Raw genomic sequence first — 17,028 nt, forward strand, 5'->3', positions numbered from 1 at the left:
TTTCAAGGAAATAAAATAAAAGATCCTTGACAACAGTGGAATTTCAAGCTTTCCGGGGAAAATTTCATCTTACGACTAAATGGAACGTGCATAATTGAATGTTTCATTTCAACTTCTAAGCCATTGAGCTGCTGAATAAAGTTTGCTGATGCCGGATTTCTCAAGTTGAACAAGGATCCGTTTTCCTTGAATCCTTCGAAAAATAGCAGACGAGACAACAACATTTATTTATTATAGAATAATAATTATTTATTCCGACAGATTCTCATGAATATTTGATGAGGAAAACTCTAAATATGTTTTCCTTAATTTATGTATCTTTCACAGGATTCCAGGAAGGGAGGGTATGTGCTTACCCTGCGTCTTTGTGTAAGCGAAAACACCTACATCGGCTTCTGAACGGAAGATCTTGTTGTTTTTAGTTTGGGGAAATGTTTATGTAGACATCATTTTACACTTATCTGGTGATGCTGTTCAGCCGGAAAATGCATCACGAAAAGCCGCAAAATGCCTCGTTAGAACTACTCGGCTGGAAGGAAGGATATGGAGCGAAAGGTGTCTCGTATCGGGGGTTAATAGACGCTCCTGTTTTGCAGTAAGGGTTTTATGAGAAGACGATGCTGCTCTTAGCACCTTTCCGTCAGGGCAATTGCTTCCCCTAGATTTCCCGTGAAACATTAGAAATTACGACCCTCAATTCATTAAGGCGCGAAGGAAGTAAATTTATTCTATTAATTTAAAGCGACTGAGCAAAACCCGTAAATAAATATTACAAAATATTTAATGTGTACACTAATTGTAATTAAAATGGCTTCAGGCTCCTTCTAGAAGAAAAATGGCTACTGTTTCCATATTACGTTTAGAAGCCATTTCTGTTCAGGATATAGAACTTCTAGGAATTCTGGCTCCCAACAATTTCGCTCCCAACTTTTCCACTGTGAGTATATCCTGGAAAATCTGCTTCCACAAATGCTAGACTATCGATTGCTCTCGTTTTCCATGAAAGGGTTGAAACTGTACATTTTTATGGATAGAATCTATCTGAAATTTTACTATTGTATTGAGTACAGGATTTGTGTGCAAATAACGATATTTGCTCACTTTTTCATCTTCATATATTTCATGACTTTGAAAATGGTTTTTGCTCTCAAAGATACTACAATGATCCTAGGGAGAAGACAAAAAAATGCAAAATAGGATCCATTCGGGGAGAGAAAGCAGCCTGCATAAATTGTACAGGAGTTGATCGGATTCAGATAAATAATGAAATTGAATGTGGAATATTGTGCTGCACCTTGGGAAGCCGAATAAAGGTAAGGGTTAACATCTATTGTTGTATTGTTTGCTGGATTTGATTAAATTTATTCCTTTATGAGGATGAATAGTTGTGAGGAAAGTAAGGATTGGAGTTATGCCTTTCAAAAAAGGATACAATTGGATGAAGCCTTCCTTGGATGATTTAGGAAATATGAGATTCTTGATAATTGGATGGAAGCAAGAATGAATTCATAAATAAGTTCGTAGTTCCAATTCAGATTTCTAATACTTTTGCTCCATTTGATATCCTTTCAAATTTAGGTACCATGTTATGAAACAACCCACGACCTATGGACCTACCTAGACGCGAAAAAAATATATTGTTGCCCTTCACCACTTGGTGGGGTATAGCCAACAACGCAGCATCGCTCTGGTTACTTAAAACACTCTTCAGCTCCCCACACGACTTCCCGAGACGCTCGCACTTGTCCTCTACTTATCTTCGCCAAATGCCCTCCCCCACTCGTCGGCCATCTTGGGAGAGTGGATTCCACTGCATAGCATAGCATGGCAATGCAATTGTCGCCCTCCTTAATGTGTGACCTATCCACCCCCACTTCCGTCTTCCAAACGCGTACCAGTGCCAGGCCTGTGCACCCAGCAAGTTCTTCATTTGAGATAGTGTCAGGACAGCGTACTCCGATAATACGATGCAGACAGCAATTGACGAAAGCTTGGAGCTTTTGAATAACAGTGGATGTCACCCTCCATGTACTACTCTCTTGTATCAAAATGAAAAGGACGCGTTCACAGAAGACGCTCAAATTAGTCAATGATAACTACATTTCCAGATTTTAGACGGGGCAGCGAAAGCGGATCTAGCGCTGTTAATGCGTCCAGTTCGGTGTCATCGTTGGGAGAAACCATGCTCCATAGATATGCAAATTGATCGACAACTTCAATGTTCTGCACATTAATGCAGATACGGAGAGTGCAATGACGTGTCAGACTGATAACTTTGGTTTCGTTGGTGTTTATCTTCAGTCTAACTCTGCTTGCCTCTGTTTTCAAATCCAGAGCCATTTGGCCAAAATCCACGACCGGGTGAGATAGCACGCAGATGTCATCAGCATAGTCGAGGTGTTTGAGGAAAAATCTCATCGTCCATTGAATTCATCCACGTCCTCCGGACAACGCACCATGAGAAACGTCACCGATAACAAGAAGAAATAATATCGGTGATAGGATGCAGATTTTACCTCCGTGCAGCACGTCACATTTTACGCCATCATATGCCGCTTTGATATAAACTATTACTTTTTCCGGGAAGTCCCCCCCCCCTGTGTAGAGCACTCCAGATACACCCCCTCTCCACGCTATCGAAAGCTTTTTCGAAATCAATGAAGAGTAGGTGCAGCGAAGATCTAAATTCCGCGCACTATTCCAAAATGATTAGTAGGGTGTTGACGTGGTTATTGCTTGAGATTCCGGAGCGGAAACCAGCCTGCCCTCTATCACTTTTGAGATGTTCTTTGATGCATTCCAGGATTATTTTCGCTATTCCCTTTGCGACAATTGTCATACTCGAAACGGGTCCCCTTTTTTGAGATCTTGACGATCATTCTCTTCTTCCACTCTACGAGAAAGGGCTCGAATAAGAATAAGAACAAGATTTCAGTAGGAGTGGAAGCAGTAGAACTACGGTAACTGCAGGTGTAGCGATAAATAACTCTGCGGGGACACCGTCAAGGCTTTAATCCTTATGAGCGCATTGATGACCGACGTTATTTCTCTTCTCCAAAACAGTCCACATTCGCATGTTACGATGATCAGCTATGTCATTCAGAGGAGGAGGAACCTCACCGGATGTAATACGGTTAAGAACAATGTTGAAATATTTTTTCCACCTTTTCAGTTGTTTATCATCGTGGATGATAAGTCGACCATTAACGTCCTTCACAGGATCATCAAAAGATTTGTGGACACTAGCTATTTCGTGATGCGGTAAACAGTTTTGAAATCATTGCGTTCTGGGGTATCTTCCGCTTCCCTGACAAGCGCAATAACAAATTCTCTCTTGTTACGGTGCACACTATGCTATTAATTTTTGGGATTCTAAGCGAAATCGGAGTTCAAGCGCGTCATGCCCGTCATCACTCGCTGCGATCTTCCACGACTGCGCATTCAGCAAGATCGCATGACGTTCTTTTGAGATATGGCTGCCGACCTGTGTAGCATCTGAGAGAAGAGCATTTTTGATGGCGGCCGAACGCTTATCGATATTCTCAGAGGGGTTGCCCGGTAGATTTGCCATTCAATCAGAAAGATTGCTCTCCCACTGTGGAGTGACGACTGTGTCATACAAGTGGTCGATGTTGAATTTAGGGGGTCGTAGTTCCCCAAGCCTGCTAGAAGTGACGGACTCAACATGCAAGCGAAGGTGATCCCTTTCGAGGCCGATGTGAGCGCATCTCATGTTACGCACCCGAGAAAACAGCATTTTTGATGGTGGCCCAATGCTCATCGATATCCTCAAGGGAGTTGCTCGCTAGATCTACCATTCGATCAGCAAGATAAATCTCCCACTGTCGAGCGACGACTGGGTCATACAAACGGTCGATGTTGAATTTAAGGGGTAACAGTTCCCCAACCCTGCGAGAAGTGACAGATTCAACACGCAATCGAACGTAAGCGACCATCAAATGTTGATTCCCTTTCAGGCCGATGTCAACGCCTCTCTTGTTAGGCACATCCAGAAGACAACTCCTAAATCCACTCCTGATCTGGAAGGTGGCGATCTGATTGCACGTACGGAATTGTGGTGGCGGTGGAAGTTGTAAAAATCCACAAACCTCCCACAATTACTATTATGGTCGCCAAGACCGTGCTTACCCATCACGTGTCCGAGGAAGGAATCGTCAAATCCTACCTTGGCATTCAGATCCTCCATCATGATGACAATGTCACCTTTAGGAAGCTTCCCCTGAACCGCGTAGAAAGCACCCTTCTCCACTATATCGGAAGTCTCCGTTGGTGCGTAGCATTACACAAATGTCACGCTACTTAACCTGGACCGAAATCTTGCAGTTGGAGAAAGCGGGTATTCTGAGGACCCTCGTTACCCTTGTCGAGGAGCGTGCGCACATTCCAGAAATCAATCATAGTCTGTGAAGTCAGTCCCTATCCGAGGTGTTGTTAACGTTTCGGTAGGAAGGAAGTTTCAAAATTTGCAGGTTGCTAACCCACAGATTTCTATCTCTTTTAGTCGCCTCTTTTGACCAGCAGGAAAGGCCTTGGGTGTATTCTTAACCTCCAACTCACAGGGGCACAGACGTACAAGGAGCTATCTGCAGTGGACCAGTTTTGCGGGTTCAAGCTGCTTCTGTCCATCCAAGCACAACCTTTATCAACTCAGCCCCTGAGAAAAAAGCCTCAGCGGCACAATCGAAAGGTAGTTGCATATATTGCAAAGAGAAAGATACTATGTTTTCCTGCGATGAGTTCCGGAAGCTCCCTGTCGAGGAAAGAAACTACGATACTTCGTTAAGTAGTCTAAAGTATGCCGAAACCGAACTGTCACGTGCGACGTCTGGAGTGCAACAAAGAATACCATACCATGCTACACCTTCAAAAGGTAAAGATAGAGGAAGCTTTAATATACAATTACGTCCGATTGTAGGGTCCAAAAGCAGAGCAGAAACGAAGGAGAAGGCGTATGCTCTGGTGCATCAGGTGATGGAAATTATTGAAAGCTGGCGGTTTTGGCCTACATAAATGGGCGGCAAGCGATCCCGAGCAAGATCCCGAGAGATAATACAGAACGTATCGTTCGCCACGCTGGGATTTATTTGGAACCCAGTGGCTCATGATTTCCAATTCATCTAAAAAATTCACGAACAGCAGTATCCTATTAAATATTGCAGCCATAAACAAAACATTGCAGTGGTTAGCTCCGATGACCACTGGTGGTAACATCTTAATTCAAAGGATATGGAATTCGGAATAGGCTGGGATAATACCCCACGAAAAAGTTTCTGAACCAGTGGAAGCGCTTGCAAGCCGAACTGTCAACGCTGGAGTTTATTCGGATCACGCGATGTGTCTAATACTTAGGTATCAGAAGAAACGAGCTACATGGATAGTTCGACGCATCAGAGTCTGCGTATGCCGCTGTTGTCTACCTTAAGACAGTTGACACACAAGGGGGTGTAAATTTTACCCTGTTGTATTCCAAGACTCCTGTAAAGTCGCTGAAAGCAAAAATACCTCTGCTACGATTGCGCTTGATGGACGAAGCTCTTCTAGTAACCGAACTGATGAAAATGGAATCCTGAACGATGCAATTACAATTGTCAAAGGTACAACGCTGGTGCGACTCGACCATAGTCTTAGCATGGCTTGAAAAGGATGCGGCGTACCTGGAAAGTTATGTTGGTAATCAGGTAACTAAGATACGGAAAATGAGTGATGAATCCTGGTCTTGGGATACATAAAATCGAAGGACAATCCAGCAGACTGTCCTTCCAGAGAAATAAACCCCAACGGGCTCATAGTGCACGCACTATGGTGAAACTGTTCAAGACGCCTCAAAGGCGCTGGGGTAGCTCAAGATGTGATTTGTTTTTCGAACGTGGTCCAGGGACGCTTTTCATCATTTTCGCTGGTAAGGGTGACCGCAATGGCCCTACGGTTTGTGGCGAAAGAAAAAGGAATTACTTTTTCAAAAGAGTATGGAAGAAGTAGATTTCTGTTCTGTTCAGTTCAGTTCGATTGCTAAAAGACGCTGAATTTGGCAAACATATCGAGGACGTGGTCAAAAACAATCTGCTGCAGAAAAGTCTATAGATGCTGTAGTAAGTTATATAGAATGAACTGCATCGTTGCCTTACTTCTGCAAGCTACTCTAAAAGTCGCGGCCAGCAATTGATGGGCGATCTTTGTGTCGTCAGAATCACCCCAAGTCCACTGCTTTTGCATTGCTGGGTGGATTACGCAGGCCTATTCAAGACAAGGATGTGAACTACAACTGCATTGAAAGGATACGTCCAGGTATTTGTTTAATTGGTGACGGAGGTCGTACATCTCGAATTGATCAGTGATTTGTCAACCGAGGCATTTTTGGCTCGACTCAAATGACCAACAGCTCGGAAATATATAGTGACCATGGCAGTAATTTAATAGGAGCCAAGAAAATGGATGAGGAGATGCAGTAGGTAACAAATTTGGCAGCAAAGAAAATTGCATCCATTTCCGCGAAAGACGGTGTTATCTGGCAGTTTATTTCTGTGGAAACCCCATCTTTTGCGGTTTGTGGGAAGCTGCGGTAAAATCAACAAATCGGCAGCTTAAGTGTATAGCGAACGTAGTCCTGACCGTTGAAGAATTTTTGACAGTGTTATGCCAGATTTTGCTTGAATTCGAGGACTATAGTTCCATTACCTAGTAGTCCTGAGGACATCGAAGTATTGACAGCGGGGCACTTTTTGGTGAAGTAACCGCTATAGGCATTACCACAAATTGATAGATCTCAACAGAACATTTATGAGCGGTGGCATCAGTTGAAGGCACTTTACCAAAAGTTCTGGAGTTGATGGTCCCAGGGATATCTGTAATATCTCCAATCCAGAGCAAAGTGCACCAAGGAGATATCAAACGTGAAGGTGGGGCAAGTAGTACTCATTTCTGAGAGAAATACCCCGCCTGCATGATGGCTTTTGGTATGGATTCGTGTAGTACACCCTGGAAGCGATGGTAAAGTTCGTGCAGCTACAATGCAGTATCACTTCGTGTGAAAGAAACGAGTCGGAATTGTGAATTTATGTTTTCCATCAATAGAGGCGCCAAATGAACCTGATTCACCCCTTCTATCGAGAAAACTGACCTAAGCAGAGCGAAAGAAAGCAGTGACAAAGTTGACGATTACAAAATGCAGTGCGAATCTTTCGGAATGTATAGTAGGTATGGAGGGGGTAAAACGACCGAAGAGGCCACAAATCGTGTCATGTAGATAGGCACGCGGCTTCCTGAATGTGATGATTCTGTTCCTCACGTTTGGCGAAATATAATACTTTCTCAGGATATCCCCACGGAGGACTGCGAAATTTCAAAATCTCACGCCGGATATCACGTGGGTATACTAGGCCAGTCATGAATAGTTTATGGAAGCTTGAGAGTAAAGGTTGATTTTGCCGTCAATGCAACATATCCTTCCACCGATCATAAATATATCCCTATCCGCAAATATCCAATAGAAATAGATTTGTGTCTAATAAATCACTTACCTGCAAGTTAGCGCGCATGGCTCCAAATAATCATAGTGTGGTGTCCATTTGAACAACGTCCCGTCATAAGGGACATCATCGTACGCCATACATTGATGTGCTCGAAAATCTTGTGATTCAGGACATGGTTGCATATTACATATTTTAAATCGTATACTCTCACCCCGGCAACCATTGGGCGAGTGACATCTCCTTAGCTGTTGAGCAATACCACCATCACAGGATCTTGAACACGTTGACCAATCCGACCAGGCGGACCATGCTTGGTTTTTACTACGTTTTTGCTGAAATGAGAAAGGATAAGAAGATGTTATTAATGGAGAAGGGTTTTCTTACATAGCAAGCACAAGTTTTTCATAAAGTTTGACTAGTTAAATGGGGCGGTCAAAGGGTAGTATAGATCCCAGGGTGGAACGTGGATTTGTACCCACGATGGAGCATAAAACCTAGGAAACGCCTGCTGAATCAACACCAACAGCTCTACTATCAAACCGTATCTCCACCTCCACGTGGTAATCGCTGGGAGTTCTTTCTTCATGAAAAACTGCAGACGAGTCTCCCACGCCTAAAAACGGGACAAAATGTACCAACTGGTCCTCTAGGTTGGGGGTTGAGTAGGACTGACAACCCTACACGAGAAACCAATGTTACGAGGCCACGGAAGGAGTCTCTTATCTTACAACGACGAATCCGCCAGCGCGCACGGAACTCCGATTTGCGTATTTTTTTGTGCGCTCCCTGTACAGACGGAATGCTGCTGAGTAGCTAGACGGTACCCTGTCCCAATATAAGGCTGATGTAACAGCGTTGCAAAAGATGCTTTGGAGAGGGGCCGGTTTCCCGGAGAAGAGCCACTACACCATATATTATAGGTGTAGGGACAGCGAATCAATGCCTGACGACTGGTAACGAGGCATTATCTATCCCATGCATAAAAAGGAGGATATCACACAGTGCAGCAATTTTAGAGGTATCACGTTGCTGAGTACCACCTATAAGATATTCTCCGCTATTTTGCTAGACCGGATAGTCCTATACCAAGAAGACTTCACTCCGGGCAAATCAGCAACAGATTAGATTTTCTCTGTGCGGCAAGCAATGGAAAAACTGTTAGAATATGGACATCAGTTGCACCACATTTTCATCGAATTTAAAGCTGCCTATGATAGCATAGCCAGGGTAAAACTGTACACTGCGGGGCCAGATAAAATCAGCAGGATCACTCTCGGATCATTCAACATCAACAATGGACAAAGACAAGGGGATGCAATATCATGGGTCCTCTTTAGCCTGACCCTGGAAATGGATGCTGATATAAATGGGAGAGGCTCCATCCTCTTCAAGTCGACCCAACTACTGGCCTGTGCTGACGATATTGACATTATGGGGAGCACAGCCCGAGATGTACAGTCTACCTTCATCAAGATCGAGCAGGCGGCGCGAGATCTCGGACTGGACATTAATGAAGGCAAGACGAAGTACATGATGGCAATGTCAGCGCCAGAAACCAAAGAACGAACAACATCGAATCGCACTGGTCAAACGACAACAACTAAAATAGGAGACTAAAACTTTGAGACCGTTGAAAATTTCTCCTATCTAGGGTCGGAAATTACAACCAATTGTTAGTAGCCAACAGAGCTTACAAGAACTGTTTCGCTCGAAACGTCTCCCCATAAAGTCAAAACTCTTACTGTCCAAGACTATGATCTTGTCAGTCCTTATGTATCTCTCGGAGACTTGGGTTGTTAACAAGAAAAATTGCGAACTATTGGCCACATTCGAGAAAAGAATCCTCCGAATCCTAAAAATCTGCGGCTGGCTACACCTCTGCGCAAACTTTCTCATCTGTCTTACACTCAGGGTATCTTTCCATCGGTTTGGAAAATAGCTCATGTCTAGCCCATACCTACAAAAGGAGAGACCTGTGATCCCTCTTGCTACCGACCAGTAGAATTAACTTCAATTTTGTCAAAAATTTTTGAAAAACTTACCAACTCTAAATTAATGACCTATCGCGACTTAAACTACCTTATCAATGACAAGCAATACGGATTTCTTTCTATGCGCTCGACCAGCGACTTGATGACACTTGTCACGGAAAAATGGAATCAATTTCTTCGTAATCACATCGAGGCCAAAGTTGTCGCCTTTGATATTTTGAAGGCTTTTGACAGCCTAGCCGAATTTTGCGCACTAGCTCTTCATGACAAGCTAAACAAATGGATTGAAAGCGTCCTCATTGGCCATTGCATTCCAGTTGTATTGGACGGTGTTGAATCAGAACTTCATAGCCAAAATGCCGCGCTAGAACAGTACCTTATCTGTCACCCACACTCTTTCTCATCTTCATTAATGACCTCTTAAGTAGCACTTTCAATCTAATCCACAATTGTTGATGGCCCTTGACTTCACGCATTCGTTTGATTCGCTGGCTGATTCTCGTCGTAGTATTGTAGTATTGTCAAAGATTGTAAAGCGAGGTCGCCGAGGCACCCAGGGAATTTAGCTTTTTGTTAAGCCAAACGTACAACCTGTAGTACATTTAGTCGCATTAGCTCCGTATTTCCGTTGGTATCAACAAAATGTCGAGGCCGATGAGGCACCCGGTGATTAATTACGCCCTTTTCGGGAAGCAGGATCCAATCACTGGCCAACTGGCGCAGCGAGGTTGGTGACCGCGTCGGCTAATGTTGTCATAATTGATTTCAAGTTATTAACTCCCCGAGTGGAGTCGCATGTATCTTGTCCCCTGTGGCGGAGAACACCTCTAGCGATCCCGAGTCCACGTAGGCCAAAATAGCGTGGATGCTCTCCGGGAGTCGCTGAAGTCAGAGGGACATCAGCAGCTCTGAGTCAACTTTGTTCCATCCCAATTGCCTCATTTCGCGAAGCAACTGGCTGGGGGTACGATCACCTAGCGACAATTCCTTCAATAAGTGACTGAGCCTTGCCTCATCACGCACCGAAAGGCGTCTTGTCAGGTGCTCCTTTAGACGGACATAAGGGCACTCCTTAAGCACGTCAGAGACCAGGCCGATGATCTCCTCGGTGAGACCGACTAAGACGTGGTTAAACCACATAGTGTCCGTAGTAATGCCCGCCAGTCCAAATTGCGCCTTCAATTGACGGCACTACGCATCCGGATTGTGTCACCAAAATGGAGGCTCCCTGACAACGACCACTCTTCTTTTTTTCGGGTGATATATTTCAAGTCGATTCCAGGAGGGATGCTGAAATAAAGAGGACGAAGCGGCAGAACGCCGGAGCGAAAATGCTGTGGCTCCTAATGAATTTGTGTCTGCCGTCGCAGCAAACTTCGCAGCCACACGGACAAACGGTCTGGCAGAGATCGGAAAACTCAAATATAGGCCAGAGAAAAAAAAATTGTAAATTTAAATATAAGAAATAAGCAAAATAATAATGATAAATAAAAATAAATTAAACGTAATAAATAAATAAATGCCGACATTGTGACAACTCGGATAAATAAAAGAAAATAAAAGTAAATAAATTAAATTGAATTAAAAAGAAAAATTGAATAGAATTTCCTGCAGTTTAATTGGCTGTGAGTCGGCGTTTTACTGGGTCCCGATCGCAATGAATTGATATTAGCACAATTTGTGATGTAATATTGACGAAATGTGTGATGTTATCTTGGGAAACACATAATCCAAGCGACTTTTTTCCGTTCAACTCGGCTGCAATCTCACAAGAAGCTGCTTCCCAATTTCCTCGCTAAATCCGCTTCGCTTACAGGTTGCGAGCACGGAATAAGCGTTCTAATTCCGATTCAAAATTTTCCGCGCTGGACGCAAGTTGTTTTCAGTCGGAAAATGTTAGATTGCACTTGATGAGTGTACAGATGTTTTATGATGGATCGGCAAGTCATCCATAGCTCTCGAAAATTCCAATGCAAAAATGAATCCGTGCTTTGAAAAAGTCGATGACATAAAAAATCACTTATTTTCATTTTCCGCTAGAACTTTTTCGGGAAAAACTGTTCAAAAAGCTGTACGCCTTGGAAAACGCCTCCCCGAAAGGAAAACAGTTCGGAATCAACACATTTGGAGATGCTGTTTTCCTCAATGATCAAAGAGAACTACTTTTTTCAACGTTTACTTTTATTTTACCAAAATTTCTATTCAATATATAATTACTCAATATCACAATTTTCTATTCAATTAACTGAACAAAGCTCCTACTTGGCCTCCTCTCTGGCCGGCGGACGAGACCAGAGAGTTTATAAATTCGTTGGCAATCCTGTGGACAAATGTCATACTAGACATTTGCCCTCCAGCCGATGTCAGGCCATCTGTTGGACTTACTGCGGCCATTTATACAGCGGCGGAGGCGAATCCACAATGAGGTCACAATCAGGTTCGCGCCTTCGATGCACCGCCACACATTGCGCGTTAACCGGGACCTCATGTTTAAGTCATTGAATGAGGACATGCCGTCTATTATAGCTTCGGGCAAAGCAAACGGTGTTATAAAACCCAGTGCTGTCTCATTTCGAATAAACTATGTACTCCCAAATCCTCACAATCTATTCCTGTTGATTATCGGAATATTCCCGACTCACTCTCACTCTATACACTGGGTATTAACATCTCCAGTAAGCTCAGCTGAACCGATCACATCTTCGGCATTGCGAAAAATGAAGTGAAATCTTTGGGGTTTCTAAATCGTTGTAAAAAATATTTTTCACCATTCGATCTAGCGCAGATCTACAAAACCTAGAGTCGAATACAACTCTCGCATTTGGGCGGGTGCAGGTATAACTACACTCACATCACTTCATAAAGTTCAACGAAGAGCTTTTTAACTCATCGGTGGTGTGAACATTACATCAAAAATTGAGGCCTTTGAGCACAAATGAAATGTTGGAAATCTTTCCCTCCTCTATCGTTATTATAACGGCCACTGTTCCAAGGAAATATGAGATCGTATCTCTTGTAGAGCCTCTCCCAAACGCAACACCCAGCAAATTAGCCGCTCCCATCCCCATACCCAGGCCTAGTCGCATTGTGAAATACCACGAATCCTTCTTATCTCCAACTATACAAATGTAGAACAGATTACCATCTTCTTTCTTCCAGTCTGACTACAGCATACACATGTTTAGGCAAAGAGTGCATCGCCACTTCCTTCACGCTCAACCCCGTCTCCATTTCAACAACTAACTTCCTTCCTCCTCGCCAAGGCTGTGCTATGGCTTTATAGCATCAAAGGACATCCCCTGAGCTTTGGCATCATCATAAAAGAAAGTTGAATATGTTGTAAATGCGGCAATCACTGTGTGGCTCCTGTCTGACCCGAGCCGTGAAGCAAAGAAGAGCGAGTTTGGTATACCGATTATAACGATGAAGGTATGTAGTCCTTTTTGGGTGTAGGAGGTAATAATTGTAATGCAGTGTGTAGCGATTGAGCCACGCTTTCTTTACATGCGAAGGAGAAGACCCCATTCAATCAGTGCATTGAGGTGCGTATCATTACCTCCTACAGGCAAATGGACAACTGAACGAAGAAGGAGCCAGGTATAAGATCAAACGTATCAATGGGTGCAACTGCATTCAGATAAACCGCGAAAAGCAGGCAGATGGGGAGATAAACCAACAGACGGTAGTGACCCATGGTCCTATCACCTTATTTGTTTACAGGATAGCTTGGGAAATCACTTGGTGCAGACTATAAACGATAGGCTGCTCTGATTTGCAGAGGAAGCAGAAGACATGTCGAAGCACTGGCAGAGGAAGCAATTGTAAGTCTAAGGTGACAGGGGCTCAGAATTAGTTGAATATGACTCAAATCACCAGGGACTATTTCGAGGATAGAAAACTATTCTATGATACTGACATAGATCCAATTGAATATTTGGTAACCGTTGGAGAATAGTGAAGGAATCGCTGGTATCACATGGACTAAAACTGGTGGAACCCAAGGCTGACGCAGTTAGCAGTCGCAAGTTTTAAGGTTTTAAGGTAAGTATATAGTAAAGTCAAACACCCAGTTGTTATCCTGGATCATGTAGTAACATTTGACTTACATCAGTGACCATGCGGAGAAAGTTGCAGCTACGCTAATTGACATCATGCCCAACGTTGGAGGATCTAAACCATCACTTTGGCTAGCGAAAGTATATACCGATGTTCATTCTTCTATACGCAGCACCAGTTTTAACGAAAGCTAAAGCAGTACATCGTCTGAGCGCGTTAAGACCTGCTAATGGATTTTGAACTATATACCTCAGACGAACCAACATTCTCGGTGACCAAAATGCCCAAACGCGTTCGAATAATGCTCACAAAGACACGTGAGTCTGATGTTACTACACGAAATAAGTTGTAATGCATAACATAACATAATTTCCAAACCACATTTGAATATTGGTTGACTGTTTTCCTCCGTAAACATAATTAAAAATTTAAAATTTAGTCCACTTACCTCTAACTCATTTTCCAGTTCGTTTTCACTCGGCCACGTGTTGTCAAATGCTTCGCTGGCATTGAGTCTTTTAGCTGTTGTTGTCCTTACACTAAAAATTACTAGACTAATTGTAATCTGAAACGAGAGGACAAGGAAAACCATTTTCAATGCAATATTCAAGACGAAAATGAAGTCGGAAATATAAGGGACTGCGTCACACAATATCTAATAGAGCCATGCACTCAGAGAAACGAGCCACACCAAATCCAGTGCAGACAATCATAGTAGGGTAGGGTTTGGGCAATCCGGTAGAATCGAGGACTCTCCAGCTCATTTATTAATCACAGGAAAAAGTCCAATATTTTCATATTTCATGAGTTTATACTACGCTGTGTGTCCTGGCTGGAACTAGCCTAGAAAAGTTAGGGATGTTCAGGAGCTCGGGGGTGAGGGTGGGTCCGTGGAAATGGCATTCATTTGATATGTATGTACATTATGCTCATCTTTTTGTTTGTTTTATTTCTCATGTGAATACATTTTTACTAGGACGGAATCTATCTGACCTGGAGTATGCAAGGAATGGAAAAGTTGGTCCTGGAAAAAATCGACTTCTTAACGTTGTCTACGTGTGTGTGTTTCCATGCCTATAGTAAGTTTTGTTGTGCAAACCTTTCCTGGAAATAGAATTACGCTCGTATCTATGCACGTTTTCAGTCCTAATTATTAATTTATGAGCGAAAGAGCTTCTCTATAATTCATTGTCGTGTCGAAAGGGAAACGGGTCTGACAGGATATTTCAATGTAACCGAATGTTTTCCCGACTCATTGTCACATTTTCCGCTTGTCTTTTGACTCTCATCTCGTTTTCAACACCGCCTGCTCGCCCCGTTTTAGTGGGTTCGTAGGACTCTGATAACTGACAGGGTAACTACATGATTGGTTCAGTGATTCGCTATACGATACACGGACAAACGCAGAGGGCTGAAAGTCATCCTTTCAGATATCAGCAAATTGGCTGGATACAATGGAATCCTGAAAAGTACGAAGCCTTCAAAGTGTGTGGAATTACCGGGAAAAAGATAGAACAGGCATTCGTGAAAGTTAACAAAAGTCAGGGTGAATTTTCTGAATCTACGCTATGGCGTGCGTGTGTGAGTGTAAATGTCGGTAACAAAAAGTGACTGGGATGTATCTGTCACTATTTGCGAATCTGTCAGTTAGTCGGTCAAAAAAGTGAATTGAAATGGGGCTCTAAATATAGGGTTGCTGTTGTATTGCTTGGCTTTGTATCTGGAATTTTCCAGTGTTGGTTGCTAATCGATAAATTTTGTGGTGAACCAGAGACGAAGAAACTTTTTCGAAAACATTTGGTTTCTGGTTGAATAGAAAATGATAAATGCTGAGTAAAATGTATCTGACTAGGTTCACAAATATACATCAATATGTTTTTTAGAAATACTATGGCAACGCAGCTACTGGAGTAAAAAGTATTGAATAAGACCTTGGGGTCGGTCAATTCTAAATTCAAAAAGAATAGTTAAAATCAGTTCAGAATCTTTCAAAGTTAGTTTGCTTACCCCTTCGAAAATTTCGATTAATAATTTAATTATTATATTAATTAAATGCACTTTTCTAAGGGTTTTGTATCGTTGACATAAATCACCGGATAATCTGTTTGTTGTATGTTGTAGAGGGTTGAAAGCATTATTATTATACCTTAGGGGGGGGGGGGGGGCATTCGTTGACCATTTTTCTGTTGGGAGAAGTGGAAGGCAAATCGCTAATAATTAGCTGAATTATAGACAAAGCAAATGGGGCAAAGCGCACAGAAATTGTGAAGCCAAAGGTAATGTATTTTTAGTTGGTTATTTGAAGATTACGTTGAATCACATTTATCCGTAAGTAATTACCAATGTTTTTGGAGAAAATTCCTGGATATCAAGAGTCACCAATCTGGCTCGAAAAATGCCTTGGAAAGCGAAAAATATGCTATTTAAAGCTTAGTAAGTTGTATAGTTCGTAATAAAAGCAAAACCTTAAAATTGTTTAAAGTTGTTATTATATCTACCAGGAAACGTCTTCTTATAGGAGTGTGGCGGCACATCGGAGGCGCCATTGTGGATCGCCTCCCCCGCTGCATTCAATGGCCACAAAGAACAGCTGACGGCCTGACATGAGACTGAGGAACTGTCAACTGTCGACTGTGTTACAGGAACACAAGAAAGTCTCCTTTGCCGGCCAGAGAAGGCCAAGCTAAGTTTTATCTCGTCAAATTTCAGTCAGTATTTTCGTATTAGAATTCGTTATAGAAAGCTGTGATCAAATTGTGATAATTGATGTATTGGTTAGATAAATGGAAGCTCAAATAAACGAAGTTCTAGAAATTCAGAAAAAGATCTTGAATTATTGAGGATAACGTTCCCTAAGAAAGCAACACAGTCCGTTCGGCTCTACCGCGTGCAGACATGGACCGATGTCCTTGGCGAGGAGGTGTATCGTAAGCGCCTTGCCCAACTGCATGGATGGGGAGTTTTGCGAGAGGCATCTGTCAATCTTAAGCCATCTTTAGCCGCAAAATGCAACGACTTAGGAGAGGTAGTTGGCTATAAAGAACGGCAACGCACACTAGTCGAGTGGCAACTCTCTTGACTACACTAGTCAAGAGGCAGTAGACTGCGCGGTTCATTGACAACTTGGGTTCTTGGTTAGATTGACTATTATCTTACTCAATTTCTAAGTGAGCAACATCGTTTTCCGTCTTACCTATACCAGATTGGGAAGACAAGATCATCTGATAGTGTATTTTGCTATACGGTGGCGAACGATACCGATCACACCTCTCCCTCTTGCGGTAGGTATGATGGGTTTCATTAACAACTTTGTACGGACAAAGAGGAGCTCTCTCCAGACAACGGTGTCGGAGAGATGCTAAGGAGCGCTAGCAGATGGAGCCATGTTGCTCGGGTTCTCCTGGTTGCGAAGAAAATTGAGCGCAACCGGTGGAGGGGCCAGATGGCAAGGGGTTCTTTGAACTCACAATTCCCTTCCTCACCTCTTCTTC

At 42.9% G+C, this 17,028-nt stretch overlaps 1 protein-coding gene across 4 annotated transcripts in view; it reads right to left on the reverse strand.

Annotated features, from left to right (window-relative positions):
- Positions 1-17,028, reverse strand: part of LOC119650696 (protein madd-4) — a 276,121-nt gene that overhangs the window by 128,636 nt on the left and 130,457 nt on the right. For all 4 annotated transcript variants that reach the window (XR_005249352.1, XM_038053678.1, XM_038053677.1 and 1 more), the window contains exons 3-4: positions 13,986-14,102; positions 7,539-7,822 (exon numbers count right to left, since the gene is read on the reverse strand). Coding sequence is in view for 3 of the 4 variants with exons in the window: in XM_038053678.1 (XP_037909606.1) it covers positions 7,539-7,822; positions 13,986-14,102 (401 nt within the window). In the remaining variant the exon portion in view is untranslated. The remainder of the gene's footprint in view (positions 1-7,538; positions 7,823-13,985; positions 14,103-17,028) is intronic.

Source organism: Hermetia illucens, chromosome 3 (genome assembly GCF_905115235.1).
Source record: "Hermetia illucens chromosome 3, iHerIll2.2.curated.20191125, whole genome shotgun sequence".
NCBI classification, from domain to species: domain Eukaryota; kingdom Metazoa; phylum Arthropoda; class Insecta; order Diptera; family Stratiomyidae; genus Hermetia; species Hermetia illucens.